General features: G+C 39.2%; 1 protein-coding gene across 2 annotated transcripts in view; it reads left to right on the forward strand.

Annotated features, from left to right (window-relative positions):
* OSGIN2 (oxidative stress induced growth inhibitor family member 2) overlaps positions 1-20,507 on the forward strand; it is a 31,659-nt gene extending 11,152 nt beyond the window's left edge. The window contains exons 3-6 of one of the 2 annotated variants that reach the window (XM_070075846.2): positions 6,671-6,807; positions 7,631-7,822; positions 13,748-13,839; positions 17,649-20,507. In XM_070075846.2, coding sequence (XP_069931947.1) covers positions 6,671-6,807; positions 7,631-7,822; positions 13,748-13,839; positions 17,649-18,678 — 1,451 coding nt within the window. In that variant the 3' untranslated portion in view covers positions 18,679-20,507. The remainder of the gene's footprint in view (positions 1-6,670; positions 6,808-7,630; positions 7,823-13,747; positions 13,840-17,648) is intronic. The other variant, XM_070075848.2, reaches the window with a different exon arrangement.
* The last annotated feature ends 277 nt before the right edge of the window (positions 20,508-20,784 follow it).

Raw genomic sequence — 20,784 nt, forward strand, 5'->3', positions numbered from 1 at the left:
TGTTACTGCAGTGAAATACTTGCCATAAGCTACTTAAAAAATTTTATTTAGCTCCATTTTGGAGCTCAGGGGCATGTCATTGACCTGATTCTGGTGAGGACATTCCTCTCTCCCTCCCTCCCCCTCTCCCTCTCCCTCCCTCCCCTTCCCCTTCTCCCTCTCCCCCTCTCTCCCTCCCCCTCTCTGCCTCTCTCTCCCTCCTTCCCTCCCTCCCTCCCTCTCTCTCTTTCTTTGCATCATATCCTGGCAGATTACAGTTACGGGAGCATGTGTTGAGACAAGAGGTCACATCTCAAAGCTGTACAGTAGAAGGGACCAGTCTTGTTCTTTTTGTAACAACCTTATTGGGAGAACTACAGAGGAGTCTCATCTTCCAAGAGCATGGCCCCAGTGACCTAAGGACTTCCCTCCAGGCCCAACCTCTCATAGGTTCTGCCACTTCCCAGTAGTAACACTCTCAGAACCAAGCCCCCAAATTACATGAAACCTTTGGGGCTGGGTAATGCAAACCACATACAAGCTATAGATATCATTATCTAAAATTTGTAATTTACATTGGAGTACATTCTCCATGTTGTATATTCTGTGGGTTTTTGGTGAATGTATAATGTCGTATATCCACTGTTACAGGATCCTACAGATAATTTTCATTGCCCTAAAACTCTGTGTTCTACCTATTCATACCTCCTTTAGCCTGCACCCCCTGGCAATCATTAACCTTTCTTCTGTGTTACTGATTTTGCCTTTGCCGTTTCCATTCATATAGTTATATTCATACAGTATGTAGCCTTTCCCCTGTTCAGATTGACAGTTCTACTTAACAGTAGTCATTTATCGTTCCTCTATTTTTTTGTGACTTGATAGTGCATTTCCTTTTATCACTGGAAAACATTCTGTTGTGTGGATGTACTGCAGTTTATCTGTTTGCTGTTTTTTTTTTAAACATTTTATTTATTTATTTGAAAGAAAGTGAGAGAGAAAGAGAGAAAGATGGAGATCTTCAGTCTGCTGGTTCATCCCCCAAATGCCTGAATTAGTTATAGCTGAGCCAGATAATCAAAGAACCTGGAAATCCTTCCCAGTCTCCCACGCAAGTGACAGGGACCAAAGTACTTGAGCCCTCACCTGCTGTCTCCCAGAGTTCACATTTGTAGGAAGCTAGTTTGAAAGTGGAGCTGAGACTCCAACCCAGGTGTTCTGATATGGAATGCAGGTGTCCCAAGCAGCAACTTAACTGCTGCACCAACATCAACCTTTATCTGTCTGCTTTTTTGAAGGATATCTCAGTTGCTTCCAATTTTGACAATTATGAATGAAGTTGCTATAAACATTCTGTGAAAATTTTTGTATGGATGTTAAGTTTTAAGCTCATTTGGGCAAATACCTAGGAGTATGATTGCTGGATCATATGCTAAGACTATATTTAGCTTTTTAAGAAATTTCCAAACTGTCTTAGAATATGACTATATAATTTTGCATTCTCTCTAGCCATGAATGAGAGTTTAGGTTGTTCCACATCCTTGTCAGCATTTGGAGTGGTCTGTATTTTGGGTTTTAACCATTCTTATAGGTGTGTAGTGCTATCTGGTTTTAATTTGCAGCTCCATAATCATGTATAATGTTTTTTTAAAGATTTATTTTATTTATTTGAATTACAGAGTTACAGAGAGAGGTAGAGACAGAGAGAGGTCTTGCATGTTCTGGTTCACTCCTCAGATGGCTGCAATAGCGGGAGCTGAGCTGATCCGAAGTCAGGAACCAGGAGCTTCTTCCAGGTCTCCCACATGGGTACAGGGGCCCAAGGACTTGGGCCATCTTCTGCTTTCCCAGGCCATAGCAGAGAGCTGGATTGGAAGAGGAGCAGCCGGGACTAGAACCAGCGCCCATATGGGATGCCGGCGCTTCAGGCCAGGGCTTTAACCTGCTGAGACATAGCATTGGCCCCCATGTATGTTTAATCTTTTCAAATGCTTATTAGCTATTTTTGCACTATCTTTGATGAGGTATCTGATCAGCTGTTTTGCCCAATATTTAATTGGGTTATTGTGGATGATCCCATGAGACTGCCTGCCCTGCCCATGCAAGAGGTTGAGAGGGCATGGTGTGCCGTGCTTCCCAGGAGGGACCCCGCTGCCTGGCTGCTGGCAGGTGGCGGGAGCGCCGGGCACACTTCTCCCCACCCCCAGCTTCTGCCAGTCAGGTAAACTGCTCCTGGGTGTGGCCCAGGCCCACCTGGAAAGCTACCCTAGCTACCTGACCTTCAAGCTAATTGGAGAGGCATATTGGTGCCAGTGTCGGTTCTGACGTGTTGCCCTGAATTAGTTACGCCCCTTCTGCCTGCCCATTAAAAATTGTACATGGTCGTTAATAAAGCAGACGTGTTCACCAAAGCCTCTGCCTGGTGCTTCTTGTTGAAGAACATGATTGCCCCACTCTCCTCGACAGTGCAGGCCTCACAGAATGAGTCCACACAATATTGGTTTTCTTCTAGCTGAATTTTTTTTTTTTTTTTTTTTGACAGGCGGAGTGGACAGTGAGAGAGAGAGACAGAGAGAAAGGTCTTCCTTTTGCCGATGGTTCACCCTCCAATGGCCGCCGCGGCCGGCGCGCTGCGGCCGGCGCACCGCGCTGATCCGATGGCAGGAGCCAGGAGCCAGGTGCTTTTCCTGGTCTCCCATGGGGTGCAGGGCCCAAGCACCTGGGCCATCCTCCACTGCACTCCCTGGCCACAGCAGAGGGCTGGCCTGGAAGAGGGGCAACCGGGACAGAATCCAGCGCCCCGACCGGGACTAGAACCCGGTGTGCCGGCGCCGCTAGGTGGAGGATTAGCCTAGTGAGCCGCGGCGCCGGCCCTTCTAGCTGAATTTTAAGAGTTCTCTGTGTATCTTAGGTACAGGTCATTTATCAGATATGTGCTTTGCAAGTACTTTGTCCTAGTTTGGGACTTTGCTTTCCATTCTCCTAGCAGTGTCTTTTATGGAGCCTTAGTTTTAAATTTTTTTAAAATGGAGTTATTTTTAAAATTATTTTTATTTATTTGAAAGGCAGAGAAACACAAAGATTTTCCATCCACTGGTTCAGTCCCTAGAAGCCCACAACAGCCGAGGCTGGCTAGGCCAAAACCAAGGCCCTGAATGTTAGTCTGGGTTTCCTCTGTAGATGGGAAGGACTTGAGTACCTGAGCCTTTATCACTGCCTCCCAGGATGAATTAACAGAAAGCTGGATGGAAGTGGAAGAGCTGGGACTAGTACCAGACACTCCAAAAGAACACATGCATCCAAAGTAGTGCCTTAACCACTGTGCCACAATGCTCTTTCCAAGTTTTAATTTCAGTTATGTCCTGCTTATTTTTTTCTTTCACAGATCCTGCTGTTGGTGTTTTATCTAAAAATTCATTACCAAAGCCAAGGACTTTTAGGTTTTCTTCCGAAAATTTTATAGTATTGCATTTTTAAGTTGATTTTTGTGAAAGATGTATTACCCAGATTTGTATTTTTTTCCTGAGAATATCCAGTTGTTTCAGCACTTTTGTTGAAAAGACTCCTTTCTTGATTGGATAGCCTTCTTTGTCAAACGTCAATTAAACTATATATTTTTTTCAAGATTTATTTATTTATTTGAAAGTCAGAGTTACACAGAGAGACGCAGAGGCAGAGAGAGAACGAGAGGTCTTCTACCCGGTGGTTCACTACCCAATGGGCTGCAACAGCCGGAGCTGCACCAATCTGAAGCCAGGAGCCAGGAGCTTCTTCTGGGTCTCCCATGTGGGTGCAGGGGCCCGAGCACTTGGGCCATCTTCCACTGCTTTCCTAGTCTATAGCAGAGAGCCGGAATGGAAGTGGAGCAGCCAGGACTTGAACCAGTGCCCATATGAGATGCTGGTTCTGCCGGCAGCGGCTTTACCTGCTATGCCACAGCACTGGCCCAATTGACTATGTTTTGGTTAACTTTATAGGACTCTATTCTGTGCCATTTATCTATTTTTCTTTACTTTTACCATTTACATACCATCTTATTTACTGTAGCATTAGAGTAATACAAGAAATTGAATTATGTTCTCTGAATTTTTTTTTTTTATTCTGGGTCATTCCCTTCCTGTATAAACCTCAGAATCTGTTTGCCAGTATCCACAAAGTATTTGGCTGAGTTTTTTTTATTATAATTGTGTTGAATCTATAAATCAGTTGAGAAAAACTGACATTTTATAATATTGAATCTTGCAATCCATGAATATGACATATCTTTCTGCTTGTGTGGTTCAGTTTCGGGTTTTCTTTGATCAGAGTTTTGTGATTTTTATCATGTAAATCTATCTTTCTTTCTTTCTTTCTTTATTTTTGACAGGCAGAGTTAGACAGTGAGAGAGAGAGAGAGACAGAGAGAAAGGTCTTCCTTCCGATGGTTTACCCCCCAAAATGGCCACTATGGCCAGTGCGCCATGCCAATCCAAAGCCAGGAGACAGGTGCTTCCTGCTGGTCTCCCATGTGGGTGCAGGGCCCAAGCACTTGGGCCATCCTCCACTGCCTTCCCGGGCCACAGCAGAGAGCTGGACTGGAAGATGAGCAACCGGACAGAATCCAGTGCCCCAACTGGGACTAGAACCCGGGGTGTCAGCGCTGCAGGCAGAGGATAAGCCTATATCATGTAAATCTTATCTGTATCTTGTTAGATTTACACCTAAATTATTTTTAGTATAAATTTAAATGGTATATTTTTAGTTTCAAATTTTACCTGTTCATTGCTATTGCTGGTGTATAGGAAAGCAATTGACTGAGGCCTGCATTGTAGCACAGTAGGTTAAGCCACTGCTGCCCATATGAGCATCCTTTATGAGCACTGATTGGAGGCCTAGCTGCTCTACTTCCCAACTCCCTGCTAATAGGCCTGAGAAAGCAGCAGAAGATGGCTCAAGTGCCTTGGCCCCTGCCACCCTTGTGGAGACCCAGTTGGAGTTCTAGGCTCCTGGTGTTGCCCTGGCCTAGCCAGGTCCGTTGTATCCATCTGAGGAGTGAACCAGTGGATAGAAGATCTCATATGTCTCTCCCTCTCTTTCTGTAACTCTGCCTTCAAATAAATCTTTAAAAAAAAAGGGAAGCAATTGACTTTTGCCTATTGATTTATTTGCTGAAATCTTGCTGAAATTGCTTGTGTCTTCCAGTATGTTTTTTCTTTGTTTTTGTCAATTCCTTGAGATTTTCTATAGAAATAATCATGTCCTTTGTAAACTGGGATGATTTTTTTCTAATCTTTATCTCTTTTATTTTCTTTCTTTATTTTATTGTACTAGCTTGAACTTTAATTATGGTGTTGAGTGTGAGTGATGAAAAGGGACATCCTTGTCTTGTTCCTGATCTTAGAGGGAAAACATCTAGTTTCTCATCACTGTGTATGTTGTTAACTATGTATATTATTTGTAGATATTCTTTACCATGTTGAAGAAATTCCCCTCTATTCCTCATTTATTGAGTTGTTTAAAAATTGTAAGAGAATATTGAAATTTGTTAAATGTTTTTTCTACATCTCTTGATACTAGCATATGATTTTTCTTCCTCAGTATTTTGTGCCTTTTTTGTTTGTTTCAAGTGAATTAACTCTATGCCTCAGATCCTAATTTCTACTGTTTGTCATATGTTTCTAATTTTCATCAGAAAAGTAGCTTACTGTATTTTTTTGGTTTTCTGTCATGTTTAGATATTTTCTACTATAGCATTATATGTACAGAGTATTATTCCTTTTCTAGTATTGTTACAGTTTTCATATTTACATCTTTGAGTATATTTTATTTAGTGTAATCTGTTAGGCAAGAAATAGAATTCTTTCATTGATGGCTAGCAGTTGTCATAGATGAATTAAATGTTTGGTAGAGGGCATAGATAAGTGGCAACCAAGACTAAAAGAACTACCTAAATGGAAATAGTTCAACTGAGGTCAACCGTTAAGTCCAGTTTGGTTTTAGTTAAAGTATATAAATATAAAGGAAGGCAATACTTATATTAGGATCTGGGCCTGGAAAGAAAATTGAGGTCAGAACATGGAGAATACTAGATAGTCAGACACAAACAATTGAAGTTTTTAGAGTGGAGGAGAATGTCATATCGACTGTGTTAACCAAATTCATCTGAATGCCCTATGTGCAGTGATTTGGGAGTGGGCAAATCTAAGGAAGGAGAAACAGTAGGAGACTGTCTTCTAGGTGAGAGAACAGGAGTGGGAATAGCAAAGACAACAGACTAGATATAGATGGTAAAATAAGTGTAGAACTAGAACCTAATTAATTTAGGATTGTGCTAAAAATTATGCCCTGAAATGGGATATGGTTTAAAGAATAGGACACCTAAATGAAGGGATTCAAGAATTTGCCTTTACACATTGTGTTTACATTATTAATAGGTTGGAGTGAAGAAGTAACATATAAGAAAGTGGAATGTAATTTAAGGAAAGAGGTCAGCCTAGAGAACCAATTTCTGGAACAGTGAGAGTTGAAGCCTTAATAGATGAGACTCACAAAAGAAAATAGTAGAGAATCAAAATCTTGCAAACGTCTGATTTTAAAAGGTTAAAGAAGGAAGAATTGGCAAAGGAGAAGAGCTGTCTTCACAATAGGAGAAAAACAAAGAACCAGAGTGTAAACATGTATTATGTAACTCTTTGCACCTTTTTTTAAATAGGAAATGGACCTTCAGGAATATGCCTCTCCTATATGTTGTCAGGCTACAGACCATATTTATCATCAGAAGCAATGCACCCCAATGCAATCTTACATAGTAAATTAGAAGAAGCAAGACATCTTTCCATTGTTGATCAGGTATTATCTCTTACTTACGTGTAATTTTTAAAATTTTTATGTTAAAACATTACTTGACTCTCACTGGGATTAAACATGACAATAGGTCTGATCTGATTTCATCATCATTTAAAAAAAATCATCTATTATTTTTCACTTTATGTTTCTGTGTGGGAGCAAACTGTTGAAATACTTACTTAAGGTATACTAAGCTGATCTTCTGTATATTAAGATAATCGAAAATGAATCTTGATGTGAATGGAAGGGGAGAGGGAGTGGGAAAGGGGAGGGTTGTGGGTGGGAGGGACGGTTTGGGGGGGGAAGCCATTGTAACACATGAGTCGTACTTTGGAAATTTATATTCATTAAATAAAAGAAAAAAAAAACATTAGCTTTTACTTAGATGAACATTGTTTCTTGGTTGAAAATTTGAAGTAGTGCTTTCTGTCACTCTTTAGATTAATAAATATATTTTCCTGCGTTCTGTTTGCTTCACTGAGTTTATTAGAACTGATTTTCTGAAATAATTTCTTGATGGCATCTTAAGAGATGCTCGATGTTCAGATAAGTTTTAAAAGGACTTATTTTTTATCACCAGACATGAGGATAGGACATTAGCATGTAACAGCCTCTTAAGTTTTTCTATATATTGATCTGGTTGGCTTTATTGAAACCTAGCCTTTTCCTATATTTGACCAAAGAATCTATTGAGATCTCTAGGAACTTAACTTCAGTGCTGTACAGCCCATTATCAGGGAAACACTGAATTAGAGTAATGATCATTATTATGATAGCTATTTTTAATTTTTCTAAACTGTACCTTTTTTTTCCACTTTGCTTTTAGGACTTAGAATATTTGTCTGAAGGTCTTGAGGGCCGATCATCCAATCCAGTTGCAGTGCTTTTTGACACACTGCTTCATCCAGATGCTGACTTTGGGTATGACTATCCATCCGTTTTGCATTGGAAATTAGAACAGCATCATTATATTCCTCACTTAGTTCTTGGTAAAGGTCCACCTGGTGGGGCTTGGCATGTGAGTATATTTTTCCTGGAATTTTAAAGTATGTGAAGTATATATTTTGTTTTCATAAACCAGCTCGATTCTTAACCATTATAATACTGTAATGTGTAATGTTTATCACCTTAATCCTCTTTATTTGCTTAAATATGCATTGATTACTAGTAGTAATCAAGTTGATTATTGATACAGTGTCTTAAGATACTCATTTCTCAGAAAAGCAGTTCATCTGTTTATCTCTACAATCGTATAAAAATTATATGTAAAACACTTTAGGAATATTTTGCACAGTAACACATTTAAAATCCATGTATTTGTTTTAGAATATACAAAATCTAACGCAGTATTTACAGTGTTTCAAACCAGTGTCTAATATTTCCATACATTTTCAAGATCTTAAAAGAAAAATGTGTTGTGAAAGAAAGAAGTTGTGTTAGTCTGCTTGGCTGCTGTAACACAATTCCATAGACAAGAAGACTTAAACAACAGACATTTATTTATGTTGGTTGTGGAGGCTAGAATGTCTGAGAACAAAGTCCAAGACTGATGTGGTTTCTGGGAAGGTCCTTCTTCTCTTTCACATAGCCACCTCATTGTGTCTATACAGGACAGAGAGCAACCTCTCTTCCTGTTTTTATAAAGCTACTGATCCCATTATGAGGTGCCTGCCTTCACGACCTCCTGTAACCCTAAATTACCTCCCAGTGGCCTCATCATCAAACACCATCACACTGGGGATTAGAGCTGCAAGCAAGGATTCTGGGGGAGATACAGTTCAAATCTATAGTAGAGATTAAACCAGAAAACCAACAAAGATTTAACCAGTAAATTTCACTAGAGGACCAATAATTAATAAATATTTTTAGGTGATTACAGTTAATAGTGTCTAGTATATAGTGAGTATTCATTTGCTATACGAATAAATGTTATAGTTTAGTTTGCTATGTTAATGAAGTAGACTTCATGACAGCATTAACATTAAATATCAAATATCAAATGTTAGTACTTCAGTTGGCTGTTTCTATGGCAGTGTTACACATCTAAGAAGTTGTGTACCCATAATTTATCAAGTAACTTCTTCAGGGTATCAGAGGACATTCCTGGAGTAAATATATCTCTAATTAATTTTAAAATCTTAATTCTTTTTATGATAATAAGTAATAGCTACCAAAGTATCTATGCCTATTTTACTTAAGTATTTCTTAGTCTTTCTGAACTACTCAAGTTGTGAAAATTCAAGCTGTTAATTTTCTTATTCTCTGATCACAACTCTCTTTTCTTCCAGCTGCATCACCCAGTTTCTCACACTTATACCTAATCTTAACACACAGAGAATGCTCTAGGTCCTGCGCTTTGCCACCTTACCTATCAAGTTAAGGTTCTGCAGTTCTTTGATTTAGCATTCTCTTTAATTCCTTTCTTTGATGTCTTATTACATGTGTTTGGAAAAAAAGGAGAAAACAATTCATCCAACTAGCCACTTTATCTTTTTTTTTAATTGAGCTGTCAGACCTCCAGGGGAAAAATTTGTCTAAATGTGGGAAGTGTTCTGTAACCTTAGTTGGGCTCTAAAGATTACTTGATAACCCTTGATTTCTTTATGAGGTTCTTCTTAGCCCTCATTTTTTTTTCTTTCTCTTTCATGTTTGGAAGTGCTCTTGCATCTTCTTTTAAAGAGAAAATAGAACATAGCAGGATTGAACTCATACAGTTTTGTACTCAAACCTGCAATGTATCTCATTTATGCTATTTCTTTATTTTTTGTCCCCAGTGTGGTGGTGTTTGAAGATGAGGCCATTGGGAGGTAATTTAGGTTACATGAGGTCATGAAGGCAGGCGTCTCATAATGGGATCAGTAGCTTTATAAAAACAGGTAACACTGGTATCCAGAGCTCACCTAGTTATTATGTTCTGGATCCCAGTCTTCTCAAGGATATCTAATAGTTGGTGTTATATTTCTCTTTTGCCTTCGATTTCTGTGCCATAGAAATTATTCAGTATGTAAAATTATTTCTAGCTTTAAAAAAAATTTAGATGCCAGCTTATGTCTTTTGTTTTATAGCCAACTTCTTGAAAGTATTGCCTGTACATATTGTCTATAAACCTCTGTGTACTACTCCTTAGTTCATCCATGCTACCTTCTGTCACTGGTTTTCCACTGACACTTTTTTTCTGAGGGTCACTGACTTTTTTCTTAATTTGATGAAGGGGCTGAAAATCTGAGCCTGATAGCATTTGAAGGTATTGATAGCATTGTTATCTGAACTAGCCTTGTTTGGTCTCCTTTTCAGTTACTTTGTAGACTTTGTTCTTAAAACTGGTTCTGTAGACTATATCCCAAGCTGAAGTCTTCTTTTCATAGCTTCATTTTCCCTGCCTTATCTTCCAGCTTCAGTGTGCATATTGATGCTGATTGAGTCTCAAGTCAAAATCCTTGGCCCAAACTGTTCTTTCTCTTACATCAAATAGATATGCCCCTCTGATTATTCCACAGTTGTCCTCAGACTCAACATGTCTACAACTAACCAACTTTATCTTCAAATTTCATCAATTTCCTTATAAATTTCACCATTCTATAGTTACTCAAGGCAAAACCTTGGAGTCTTCCTTGATTTCTTTTTTCAATTCCCACTTCAAATTAATTACCAAATCTTTTCTGTTTTGATAAACATTTTTGAGTAGACTATTTCTCCCCATCATAATTATAATTTTGCAAATATTAGCCACTATTAACTTTTATCCAATTCATTGCAAAGCCTTTCCCACTTAGCTTCTTCAAAGCATTCTTTTTTCTTTTTTTTTCAACTTTTATTTAATAAACATAAATTTCCAAATTTTGGATTACAGCAGTTTTCCCCCCATAACCTCCCTCCCACCCGCAACCATCCCAGCTCCCACACCCTCCCTCTCCCATCCCATTCTTCATCAAGATTCTTTTTTTTTTTTTTTTTTTTTTGACAGGCAGAGTGGACAGTGAGAGAGAAAGACAGAGAGAAAGGTCTTCCTTTGCCGTTGGTTCAGCCTCCAATGGCCGCCATGGCCGGCGCACTGTGGCCAGCGCACTGCGCTGATCGGAAGGCAGGAGCCAGGTGCTTCTCCTGGTGTCCCATGGGGTGCAGGGCCCAAGGACTTGGGCCATCCTCCAGTGCACTCCCTGAAAACAGCAGAGAGCTGGCCTGGAAGAGGGGCAACCGGGACAGAATCTGGTGCCCCGACTGGGACTAGAACCCAGTGTGCCGGCGCCGCTAGGCGGAGGATTAGCCTATTGAGCCGCAGCGGCGGCCAAGATTCATTTTCAATTATCTTTATATACAGAAGATCAATTTAGTATATACTAAGTAAAGATTTCAACAGACTGCACCCACACAGACACACAAAGTATAAAGTACTGTTCGAGTAGTATTACCGTTAATTCTCATAGTACAACACATTAAGGACAGAGATCCTACAAGGGGAGTAGGTGCACAGTGACTCCTGTTGTTGATTTAACAATTGACACTCTTATTTATGGCGTCAGTAATCACCCGAGGCTCTTGTCATGAGCTGCCAAGACTATGGAAGCCTCTTGAGTTCACAAACTCCGACCTTATTTAGACAAGGCCATAATCAAAGTGAAGTTCTCTCCTCCCTTCAGAGAAAGGTACCTCCTTTGATGGCCTGTTCTTTCCGCTGGGATCTCATTCACAGAGATCTTTCATGTAGGTCATTTTTCTTGCCACAGTGTCTTAGCTTTCCATGCCTGAAATGCTCTCATGGGCTTTTTTTTTTTTTTTTTTTTTTTTTTTGACAGGCAGAGTGGACAGTGAGAGAGAGAGACAGAGAGAAAGGTCTTCCTTTGCCGTTGGTTCACCCTCCAATGGCCGCCACGGCCGGCGCGCTGCGACCGGCGCACCGCGCTGATCCGATGGCAGGAGCCAGGAGCCAGGTGCTTTTCCTGGTCTCCCATGGGGTGCAGGGCCCAAGCACCTGGGCCATCCTCCACTGCACTCCCTGGCCACAGCAGAGGGCTGGCCTGGAAGAGGGGCAACCGGGACAGAATCCGGCGCCCCGACCGGGACTAGAACCCGGTGTGCCGGCGCCGCTAGGCGGAGGATTAGCCTAGTGAGCCGCGGCGCCGGCCCTCTCATGGGCTTTTTAGCTAGATCTGAATGCCTTAAGGGCTGTCAATCCATTCTTCATATCAGAACCAGAATTCGTCTTTATAAAACACATCTGAGATATACTAATACAGAAATACCCTTCAGTTGCTCCCTATTCATTTAATGTGTAGTGTGCAAACTTCCTATTGTGTTTTCCATGTTACATTGATGTTTCATCTACTTAGTTTTCTTGCCTTAACTTCTCCTTCTCTTTTTATTTTTTACATTGTGCTTGTGAGAAGTTCAAGTTCACCCTCACTAGACTTAGAAAGGATGATATACACTCGGTTACATTTTATTGCAGTGAAAGGATATAGATTAGAATCAGCAAAGAGAAGATATCCAGTGTATGCTTCTAGATTTCCCTCCTAGTGGATTCAAATAGGGATGTACTTAAATCTCCCAACAGTGGTATATAACAAACCATTTGAAGAGTTATCACCCCTAAAAGCTCACCTGTGCCTGGTGTCCAGGGAATTTTTGTGGGGTCAGTCATGTTTAGGCTAGCAGTGCCCATGTGACTGACTATAGCCAGTCAGACCTCTGCCTGCTAGAGCAAAAACTGGTATTCAGCATAATCACATTGTTAGGATAAACTTAAAACAAAGCAGCGGCCACTTGGCTGCATTTTTTGCCTTTGGTGATCTGTGTAGTCACATATAATGCTTTACAGGGTCTAGCATATAGTACTCTGTGTTAGTTAATTACAATTTTATTAGGATAATATGTCCCCATTTCCAACAGTGGACTGTATAAATAGAGTACGAGGATTTATGAGAAACAAAGCCATTGTTTAAAGAACTGGTTGGAAGAGATTATTGAGGTCATTGGGATAGGTGTCTTGGCCCTTGAGCTTTTCTTACTTTGTGTTGAACAGAGCAGAAGTAAGTAGGTCAAGGGAGCTCACTTCCTAGATGGCAGCATTAGCTTCAGCAGTGAGGCTGTTTCTCAGGCAACTACTGCTAATTCTCCATTCTGAAGAATTGGCTGTAGCCAGCCAGCCTAAATTGCAGAATCATAACTGATGAGAAAAGGGATTGTGTTGGTAATTTTTGAAAAGCTGTTAGTAATATTAAAAATAAAGACATCTAGAGTTTTAGAAGTTAATGAACATTTGTTTAAAAAGTGAAAATATTGATTTGTTCTAAAACATGTACATTCAGACTTAATGTTGTTCATAGGCCAAATCTATGAACATTGTGTAGGCATTGGTGATGTTGTAAATTTGTTTCATAAGTGTATAGTTGTGTGAAAGAAGAATTACCAATGGGTAATACCAAGTGTTAAAAGTATTAAGGGGGGCTGGTGCTGTGGCGTAGCAGGTAAAGCTGTTGCCTGCAATTCTGGCATCTCAAAAGGGCCCCAGTTCAAGTCCCAGCTGCTCCATTTCCAAACCAGTTCTCTACTATGGCCTGAGAAAGCATTAGAATATGGCCTAAGTCCTTGGACCCCTGCACCTGAGTAGGAAACCCAAAAGAAGCTCCTGGCTTGTGGCTTAGGATCAGCGCAGCTCTGGCCATTGCAGCCATCTAGGGAGTGAACCAGCGGATGGAAGACCTCTCTCTTTCTTTGTTTGCCTCTGCCTCTGCGTCTCTCACTCTCTCTCTAACTCTGTCTTTCAAATAAATAAATAAATCTTTTTAAATAAAAGTATTATAGTTTATTGATATAAAGCTTTAGAGGTAATTACACAACCATTTTTATCCATAGCCTTAATAAGTATAATTAGATGGATTTGGCTTAAAGAAACCTGTTACTGCCTAAGTGTGTTTTTTGACTGTACTTTTCTTTATTTCAATAGAATATGGAAGGCTCCATGTTGACAATCAGCTTTGGAAATTGGATGGAGCTACCTGGACTTAAATTTAAGGATTGGGTGTCCAGTAAACGAAGGTAAAGATCAAATGATTAGATTTCTTCTTGTTTTTTAATTTTTTTGGAAGTGTATTGTTTTTATTTATTTGAAAGGCAGAGAGGAAGAGACAGAGACAGATTTCCCATCCACTGGTTTACTTCCCAAATGCCCACAACATCAGGGACTGGGCCAGGCAAAAGCCAGGAGCCTGGATCTCAGTCTTAGTGTACCACACGTGTGGCAGGGCAACATGCTTGAGCCATGGTCTACTGTCTCCTTGTGTACACATTAGCAGGAGGTTGAACTCCGAAATGGAGCTGAGACATGAACCCAGGCACACTGATAATATGATGTATGGCTTTCCAAGTGTCATCTTAACTGCTTTGCCAGATGCCTGCCACATAATGAAATTCTTTGGTATGCAGTGAAAATGAAAATATTTGTGATCTTGTATGAATGAAGAATATAAATATATATGTCTTTCAAATAAAAATAACTCTTTGAAACAGCAATTATAATCTAATTTCCATTTAGATGTTATAAAACCAAGCACAAACTGGTTTTCTGTAACTTCTCATCACTCCCTCTGTGGTTACTCTCATTTACCCACACACTTCTATGAGTATATATGTAATTTCATGTTTGCATATCTTTTGTGTGCCTATCTAAAGTGTTGGGCTATCATGGTAGAGTGTGTATTGTATGATTCATAAATTAGAATGGAGTAAACTACAACCTGGTACATGGTTTTCTGTTTGATCATGTAGGTAAATATTTAATAAGAAGCCTTGGGGGAGAAAAAACCCTACAATTTAAAAATATACATGAAGAGCTATATAATTTTTAAGCATAGTAAATTTTTAAATTGGATAAGAACTGTTAATACAGAAAATATACTGTAATTTGAGTATTACAAAGAAACAAGTTAAAGTGGGAAGTTACTTAGTAGCCTTTGTTAGAACAGGAATATAAATTTAAGTACTTGATTTCCTGCTAGTGAGAAGCTACATTAATCCATAGAAATTTTCCTTAATTTGATGGATAATTGAGATTAAACCTTTCAAAAAATTCATTTTAGCTTTTTAAAAAAGAAAGTATGTGTTGGGTTGAAATTTAAAATTTCAGAATCAGTAAGTGAGCAAGTGAAATTGCCCAACACATTCTGGGTGAGAAATGGAAAACTTTATGATTTTTGTTCCATAAGCATTTATCCTTCTAAATTATTTATATTCTTTTAAATAATATGTGAAAAATAATCTTGTGATAAATAGTAGCTTTAGATCTCACCTTTGCTTAGTGGTAAGAGAAGACTTAAGACTCTAAAGATTGGCAAGGTTTAAGTCCTGACTGTAATTTCTAAGGTTAAAACCCTAGGCAGATAATTTAAACAAGCAGTTATTCCCTAGTCTGTGTTAGGGAGATGATAACAATAGTAACTACTCTATAGGTTTTCTGTAAAAATTGAGAGTTCATACAATCTTCATCTTTAAAAAAAAAAAAAAAAGATTGTCTTATTTATTTGGAAGTCAGACTTAGAGAAAGGAAGACACACAGAAAGAGCTTCCATCTGCTGGTTCATTCCTCAGGTGCCTGAAATGGCCAGGGCCGAGCCCAGCTGGAACCAGGCGCTTCATCTAGATCTGCACATGGGTGCAGGGGCCCAAGCATGTGGACCTTTTGCTGCTGCTTTCCCAGGCTGTTAGCAGAGAACTGGATGGGAAGTGGAGCAGCAGTGATACTAACTGGTGGTCTGCCACTACACAGGCCCCTGAAATTCTGCATCTTATTTACAATCATGAAGTGTTCAAAAGTGAAAAATTTTATGCACTTCAAGTTACAAGTTAAAATGAATTATGTTTATGGATTTTTTTTTGTTTGTGTGTGTATGTTTTTTTTTTTATAGTTCTACTTGCATCTAATTGGAATAGGAGGTTTAGGGACATTACTGCCTGTTTGCTTTTTTTTTTTTTTTTTTTTTTTTTTTATTTTTGACAGGCAGAGTGGACAGTGAGAGAGAGAGACAGAGAGAAAGGTCTTCCTTTGCCGTTGGTTCACCCTCCAATGGCCGCCGCGGCCGGCGCGCTGCGGCCGGCGCACCGCGCTGATCCGATGGCAGGAGCCAGGAGCCAGGTGCTTTTCCTGGTCTCCCATGGGGTGCAGGGCCCAAGCACCTGGGCCATCCTCCACTGCACTCCCTGGCCACAGCAGAGGGCTGGCCTGGAAGAGGGGCAACCGGGACAGAATCCGGCGCCCCGACCGGGACTAGAACCCGGTGTGCCGGCGCCGCAAGGCGGAGGATTAGCCTAGTGAGCCATGGCGCCGGCCACTGCCTGTTTGCTTTTAAATTCAAATGGAAAATAAAAGATGTACTAATCCACTTTAAAAAAAAATGGGTTATATCTGTAGATCTCTCGATGAGTAGGAAAACACATAGACGGGTCGGTGTTGTGGCATAGCAAGTTAAGCCCTGCCTGTGTTGCCAGAGTCCCATGTGGGCAGCTGGTTTTGAGTCTTGGCTGTTCCACTTATGATCCAGCTCCCTGCTAACACACCAGGGAAAGCAGCAGAAGATGGCAAAGTGCTTGGGCCCCTGCCACTCATGTAGACCCAGATGGAGTTCCAGGCTCCTGGTTTTGGTCTGGCCCAGCCATGGCTGTTAAAACCATTTGGGGAGTGAACCAGCAGATGGAAGATTGCTCTCCTCCTCCCCCATTCCTTTAAAATAAATTTTTTTTTTTTTTTTTTTTTTTTTTTTTTTTTTTTTTTTTTTGGACAGGCAGAGTGGACAGTGAGAGAGAGAGACAGAGAGAAAGGTCTTTCCTTTTGCCGTTGGTTCACCCTCCAATGGTCGCTGCGGCCAGTGTGGTGCGGCCAGCGCACCGCACTTATCCGATGGCAGGAGCCAGGTGCTTCTCCTGGTCTCCCATGGGGTGCAGGGCCCAAGCACTTGGGCCATCCTCCACTGCACTCCCGGGCCACAGCAGAGAGCTGGCCTGGAAGAGGGGCAACCGGGACAGAATCCGGCGCCCCGACCGGGACTAGAACCCGGTGTGCCAGCGCCACAAGGCGGAGGATTAGCCTAGTGAGCCGCGGCACCAGCCCAAATAAATTTTAAAAAGAGAATACCCATTACGAAATGTTAAATCTTAATAGGCATAAGATGATTTTGTTCATCAGAAGACAGATCAAAATTCTTTCAGTCATTAGGAAAATAGAACTTAGTAAAAATGTCAAGATGGTCTATATATAATCTTTAAGAAGCTTCATCTAGGTCTATACGTGAGTGCAGGGGCCAAAGCACTTGGACCCTCTTCTGCTGCTTTCCCAGGTTGTTAGCAGAGAACTGGATGGGAAGTAGAGCGGCAGTGATGCTAACTATACTAAGAAGTGTAGATTTTAATTAGACCTGTAATAGCTCAACAGTTATAAATTCTCAATAGTTATAAACTGGTTTAATTTTTAGATGTACACATTTTAATCCCTTTATTTATTTAATGAAAGGTTATCAAGCAGCTAATTTGAGCACTGTAGATGGCACTGGAATCACAAAGGCACATTAAATACTGTCTCTTAATGTACTCATTAAATATTTAATATATTTAATATATTAAATTTAAATATTTAATATATTCATTAAATACTGCTTTCATGGGATTCCTGTTGATAAAACTAATTCATCAGCATTTTTTAACTGAAAAAGAAAAACAGGCTTTCTGTGTGAAGTATTAGGATAATTTATAGCTAAGATAGTCCAGACAAATTAAAAGTGTATAACAGCATACGACAGAGAAGAGATACTCATGGAAACTAAAAGTACTGTCCTTATAGAATATTTTCCCTTTTCCAGGAACCTAAAAGGAGATCGAGTTATGCCAGAGGAAATAGCTCGTTACTATAAACATTATGTAAAAGTCATGGGTCTTCAGAAGAACTTCAGAGAGAATACATATATAACCTCCGTATCAAGACTCTACAGAGAGCAGGATGATAATGATAGTCAAGATGGAGATGTTTCAACAAAGCATTTACAGATAGAGAAGTCAAAATTTATCAAGAGAAACTGGGAAATCAGGGGTTATCAGCGGATAGCAGATGGTTCTCATGTTCCCTTTTGCCTTTTTGCTGAGAACGTAGCTCTAGCAACTGGAACATTGGATTCTCCTGCCCATCTGGAAATTGAAGGGGAAGATTTTCCTTTTGTGTTTCATTCAATGCCTGAATTTGGAGCTGCTATAAACAAAGGAAAGTTGCGTGGCAAAGTAGATCCAGTGTTAATTGTAGGTTCTGGGCTTACTGCAGCTGATGCAGTCCTGTGTGCTTACAATAATAATATCCCTGTGATTCATGTATTCCGTAGACGAGTAACTGATCCAAGCTTAATTTTCAAACAGCTTCCCAAAAAACTCTATCCTGAATATCATAAAGTCTATCATTTGATGTGTACTCAGTCATATTCTGTAGACTCAAATCTTTTGTCTGATTATACAAGTTTTCCTGAGCACCATGTGCTTTCCTTTAAGTCAGATATGAAATGCATTCTTCAAAGCATCTCTGGATTGAAGAAAATATTTAAGCTGTCTGCAGCAGTAGTATTGATAGGTTCTCATCCTAACCTATCCTTTTTAAAGGAACAAGGGTGTTACCTAGGCCATAACTCAAGTCAGCCAATCACATGTAAGGGCAATCCTGTGGAAATAGATGCATATACCTATGAGTGTGTTAAAGAAGCCAACCTTTTTGCGCTGGGTCCCTTGGTTGGAGACAATTTTGTTAGATTTTTAAAGGGAGGGGCACTTGGTGTTACACGCTGTTTAGCTACAAGACAGAAGAAAAAGCATTTGTTTGTTGAACGAGGAGGAGGAGATGGGATATCTTAAACCAAATTTATAAATAAATGGACAATTTACCATTAAAGATTTTTAATAATGGTTTTGCAGTGTACTGGCTTGAATTTTCTGGACTTGAATTAACTGGAGGAGAACCTCAAACTATAGTTAACTTCATTTTGCAGTTCCTAGAACTTGGTGGCCTGATTTGTATAAAAACGTATCAAAGGTGTCACTATTCGACAGATAGAAACACTGCCAACTTCTTTATAATTTAAGCTTTCAGTAACTAAAAATATTCTTTTCTTCCAAGATGTATTTTTAATGGTCATTTTTGGGTTGTTTCTTCTGTTTCATTCCAAAATATTACAACCTTAAATCTATAAAACCACACAGTCTTTAAGTGAGAAATTGTCCTCACTGTATATTGGGTCACCTTGATGCTCAAAAGGTGGTCCAGGGACCAGCAGTATCCTCTTCATCTGTTAGTCATTAGACATGGAGATGCTCAGGCCCCACCACACTCTTACTGAATCAGAAACTGCATTTTTTAACAAGATCCCCAAGGGATATATGTATGTTCAATAAAGTTTGAGACACTGGCCTAAGTGAAAAATGGCTATGTATATATTGCTGGGGGTGGTTTAAGGGCAAGGGGCATTTACAACTCAGGTTTTATTTATTTTGAAATTACCAATTGTAAATTAATTTATTACCAAATATGATAGTCTTCTAAAAATATTTTTATTGTTGGAACCTTGACACATACTTCATAATCTTCTAATAATTTAAACATTCCAGTAATGTTGATATATGTTTTGACATCTGAGAACCCAATATATTTTTCAGAGATTTGTTCTCTAATCACCATAAAATCTAATAAATCTGATTTCTAATAAATTGTGAATGGAACTACTTATCCATGAGTGTGAACATAGTTCATTTCTGTAAGACATCTGGGCATGGTAAGTACTTCTGAAACTGTAATGTATTGGGTATTATCAGAATTATTAAAGCTTAAAATAGAAAAGGTTAAAATTTTTATTTTCCATTCCCAAAATTTCCATTCTCAAAATTAATTTGAGATCACTAATACTGTTTGTTCATTGGAGATGAAAGTAGCTTACACAATGATTATTTATTCGATGTGCCTGTTCTAATTATCTTGATTTGCATTTAAGTGGGCTTAATGTCTGTATTTTCACACAGATTGTCAGAATTTTTAGTATAAGACAACATCTCAAGTTTTCCTTTGTAATTGAATATATCAGTATTTTCTTTGGTATAGTTATTTCATCTTGGAATGTGTTCATTGAATCTCTAATTCTATTTTTCATAGAATTTTAAAAAGTGGACCTGTCAGTATTTTCATGTACACTCTTAACAATGCTATGTGCTTGGTTAACTAAGATCATAACTTATCTTAAATATAATGTTTTAAAATTATTTGCTTCTAAGTAATTGCTTCAGAAGAATTCTTAAGATTCTTGATAATGGCATACCTAATTGAGTTAAAATTGAACTGTAATCCAGTTTCATTTTATGGCAATTTTTTAAAAACTGTTTACACACTTTATTGAAATGGTATTACATCCTCTGACTACATGAGTCAATATTCTTTTGCTTGCCTTTTTTGAATTCTGAATGAATTGGATAGGATATTTTTCTTAATGTCAGTTTTAAATCAAAAATGACAGTATTGTACATATGATTTCTAGGAAGGAGTAAGACCTATTGACATCCTCTTGTGCCTCCGAGTCTGCTCCTACTCAACAAATAGTATTTCTTTTGATGAGAGTTTTTGTTAAAAAAGATAAGAAAAAAAGAATCTTTAGGGAAAATAAAGCTTCAGTAAAACCCTAAATAAATATGGTGGGTAATTTCATCTTTGACAGCCTCTTGTTTATCAAATCTGTTAATGGTAGGTCTCCTCTGTGGCATAAAACATTCAGGCCTTTCCACTTATGTTTAAGGTTATTAACTTCTTTACCACAATTCCAAATGTTTCCTAATTTTTCAGTGTTAACCAGCTATTAAAGAAAAGGAAAATCACTACCTACTCGAGTAGTGTTATGATGTGAGCATTTCCTCCTGATTCTTCTAAGTCTAGCTTGGTACCTAACAAACATCCCATACTTAATAATTGTAAAAGAATGT

The sequence above is a fragment of the Oryctolagus cuniculus genome, chromosome 6 (genome assembly GCF_051225735.1).
Source record: "Oryctolagus cuniculus isolate XC-2025 breed Fujian yellow rabbit chromosome 6, ASM5122573v1, whole genome shotgun sequence".
Taxonomy (NCBI): domain Eukaryota; kingdom Metazoa; phylum Chordata; class Mammalia; order Lagomorpha; family Leporidae; genus Oryctolagus; species Oryctolagus cuniculus.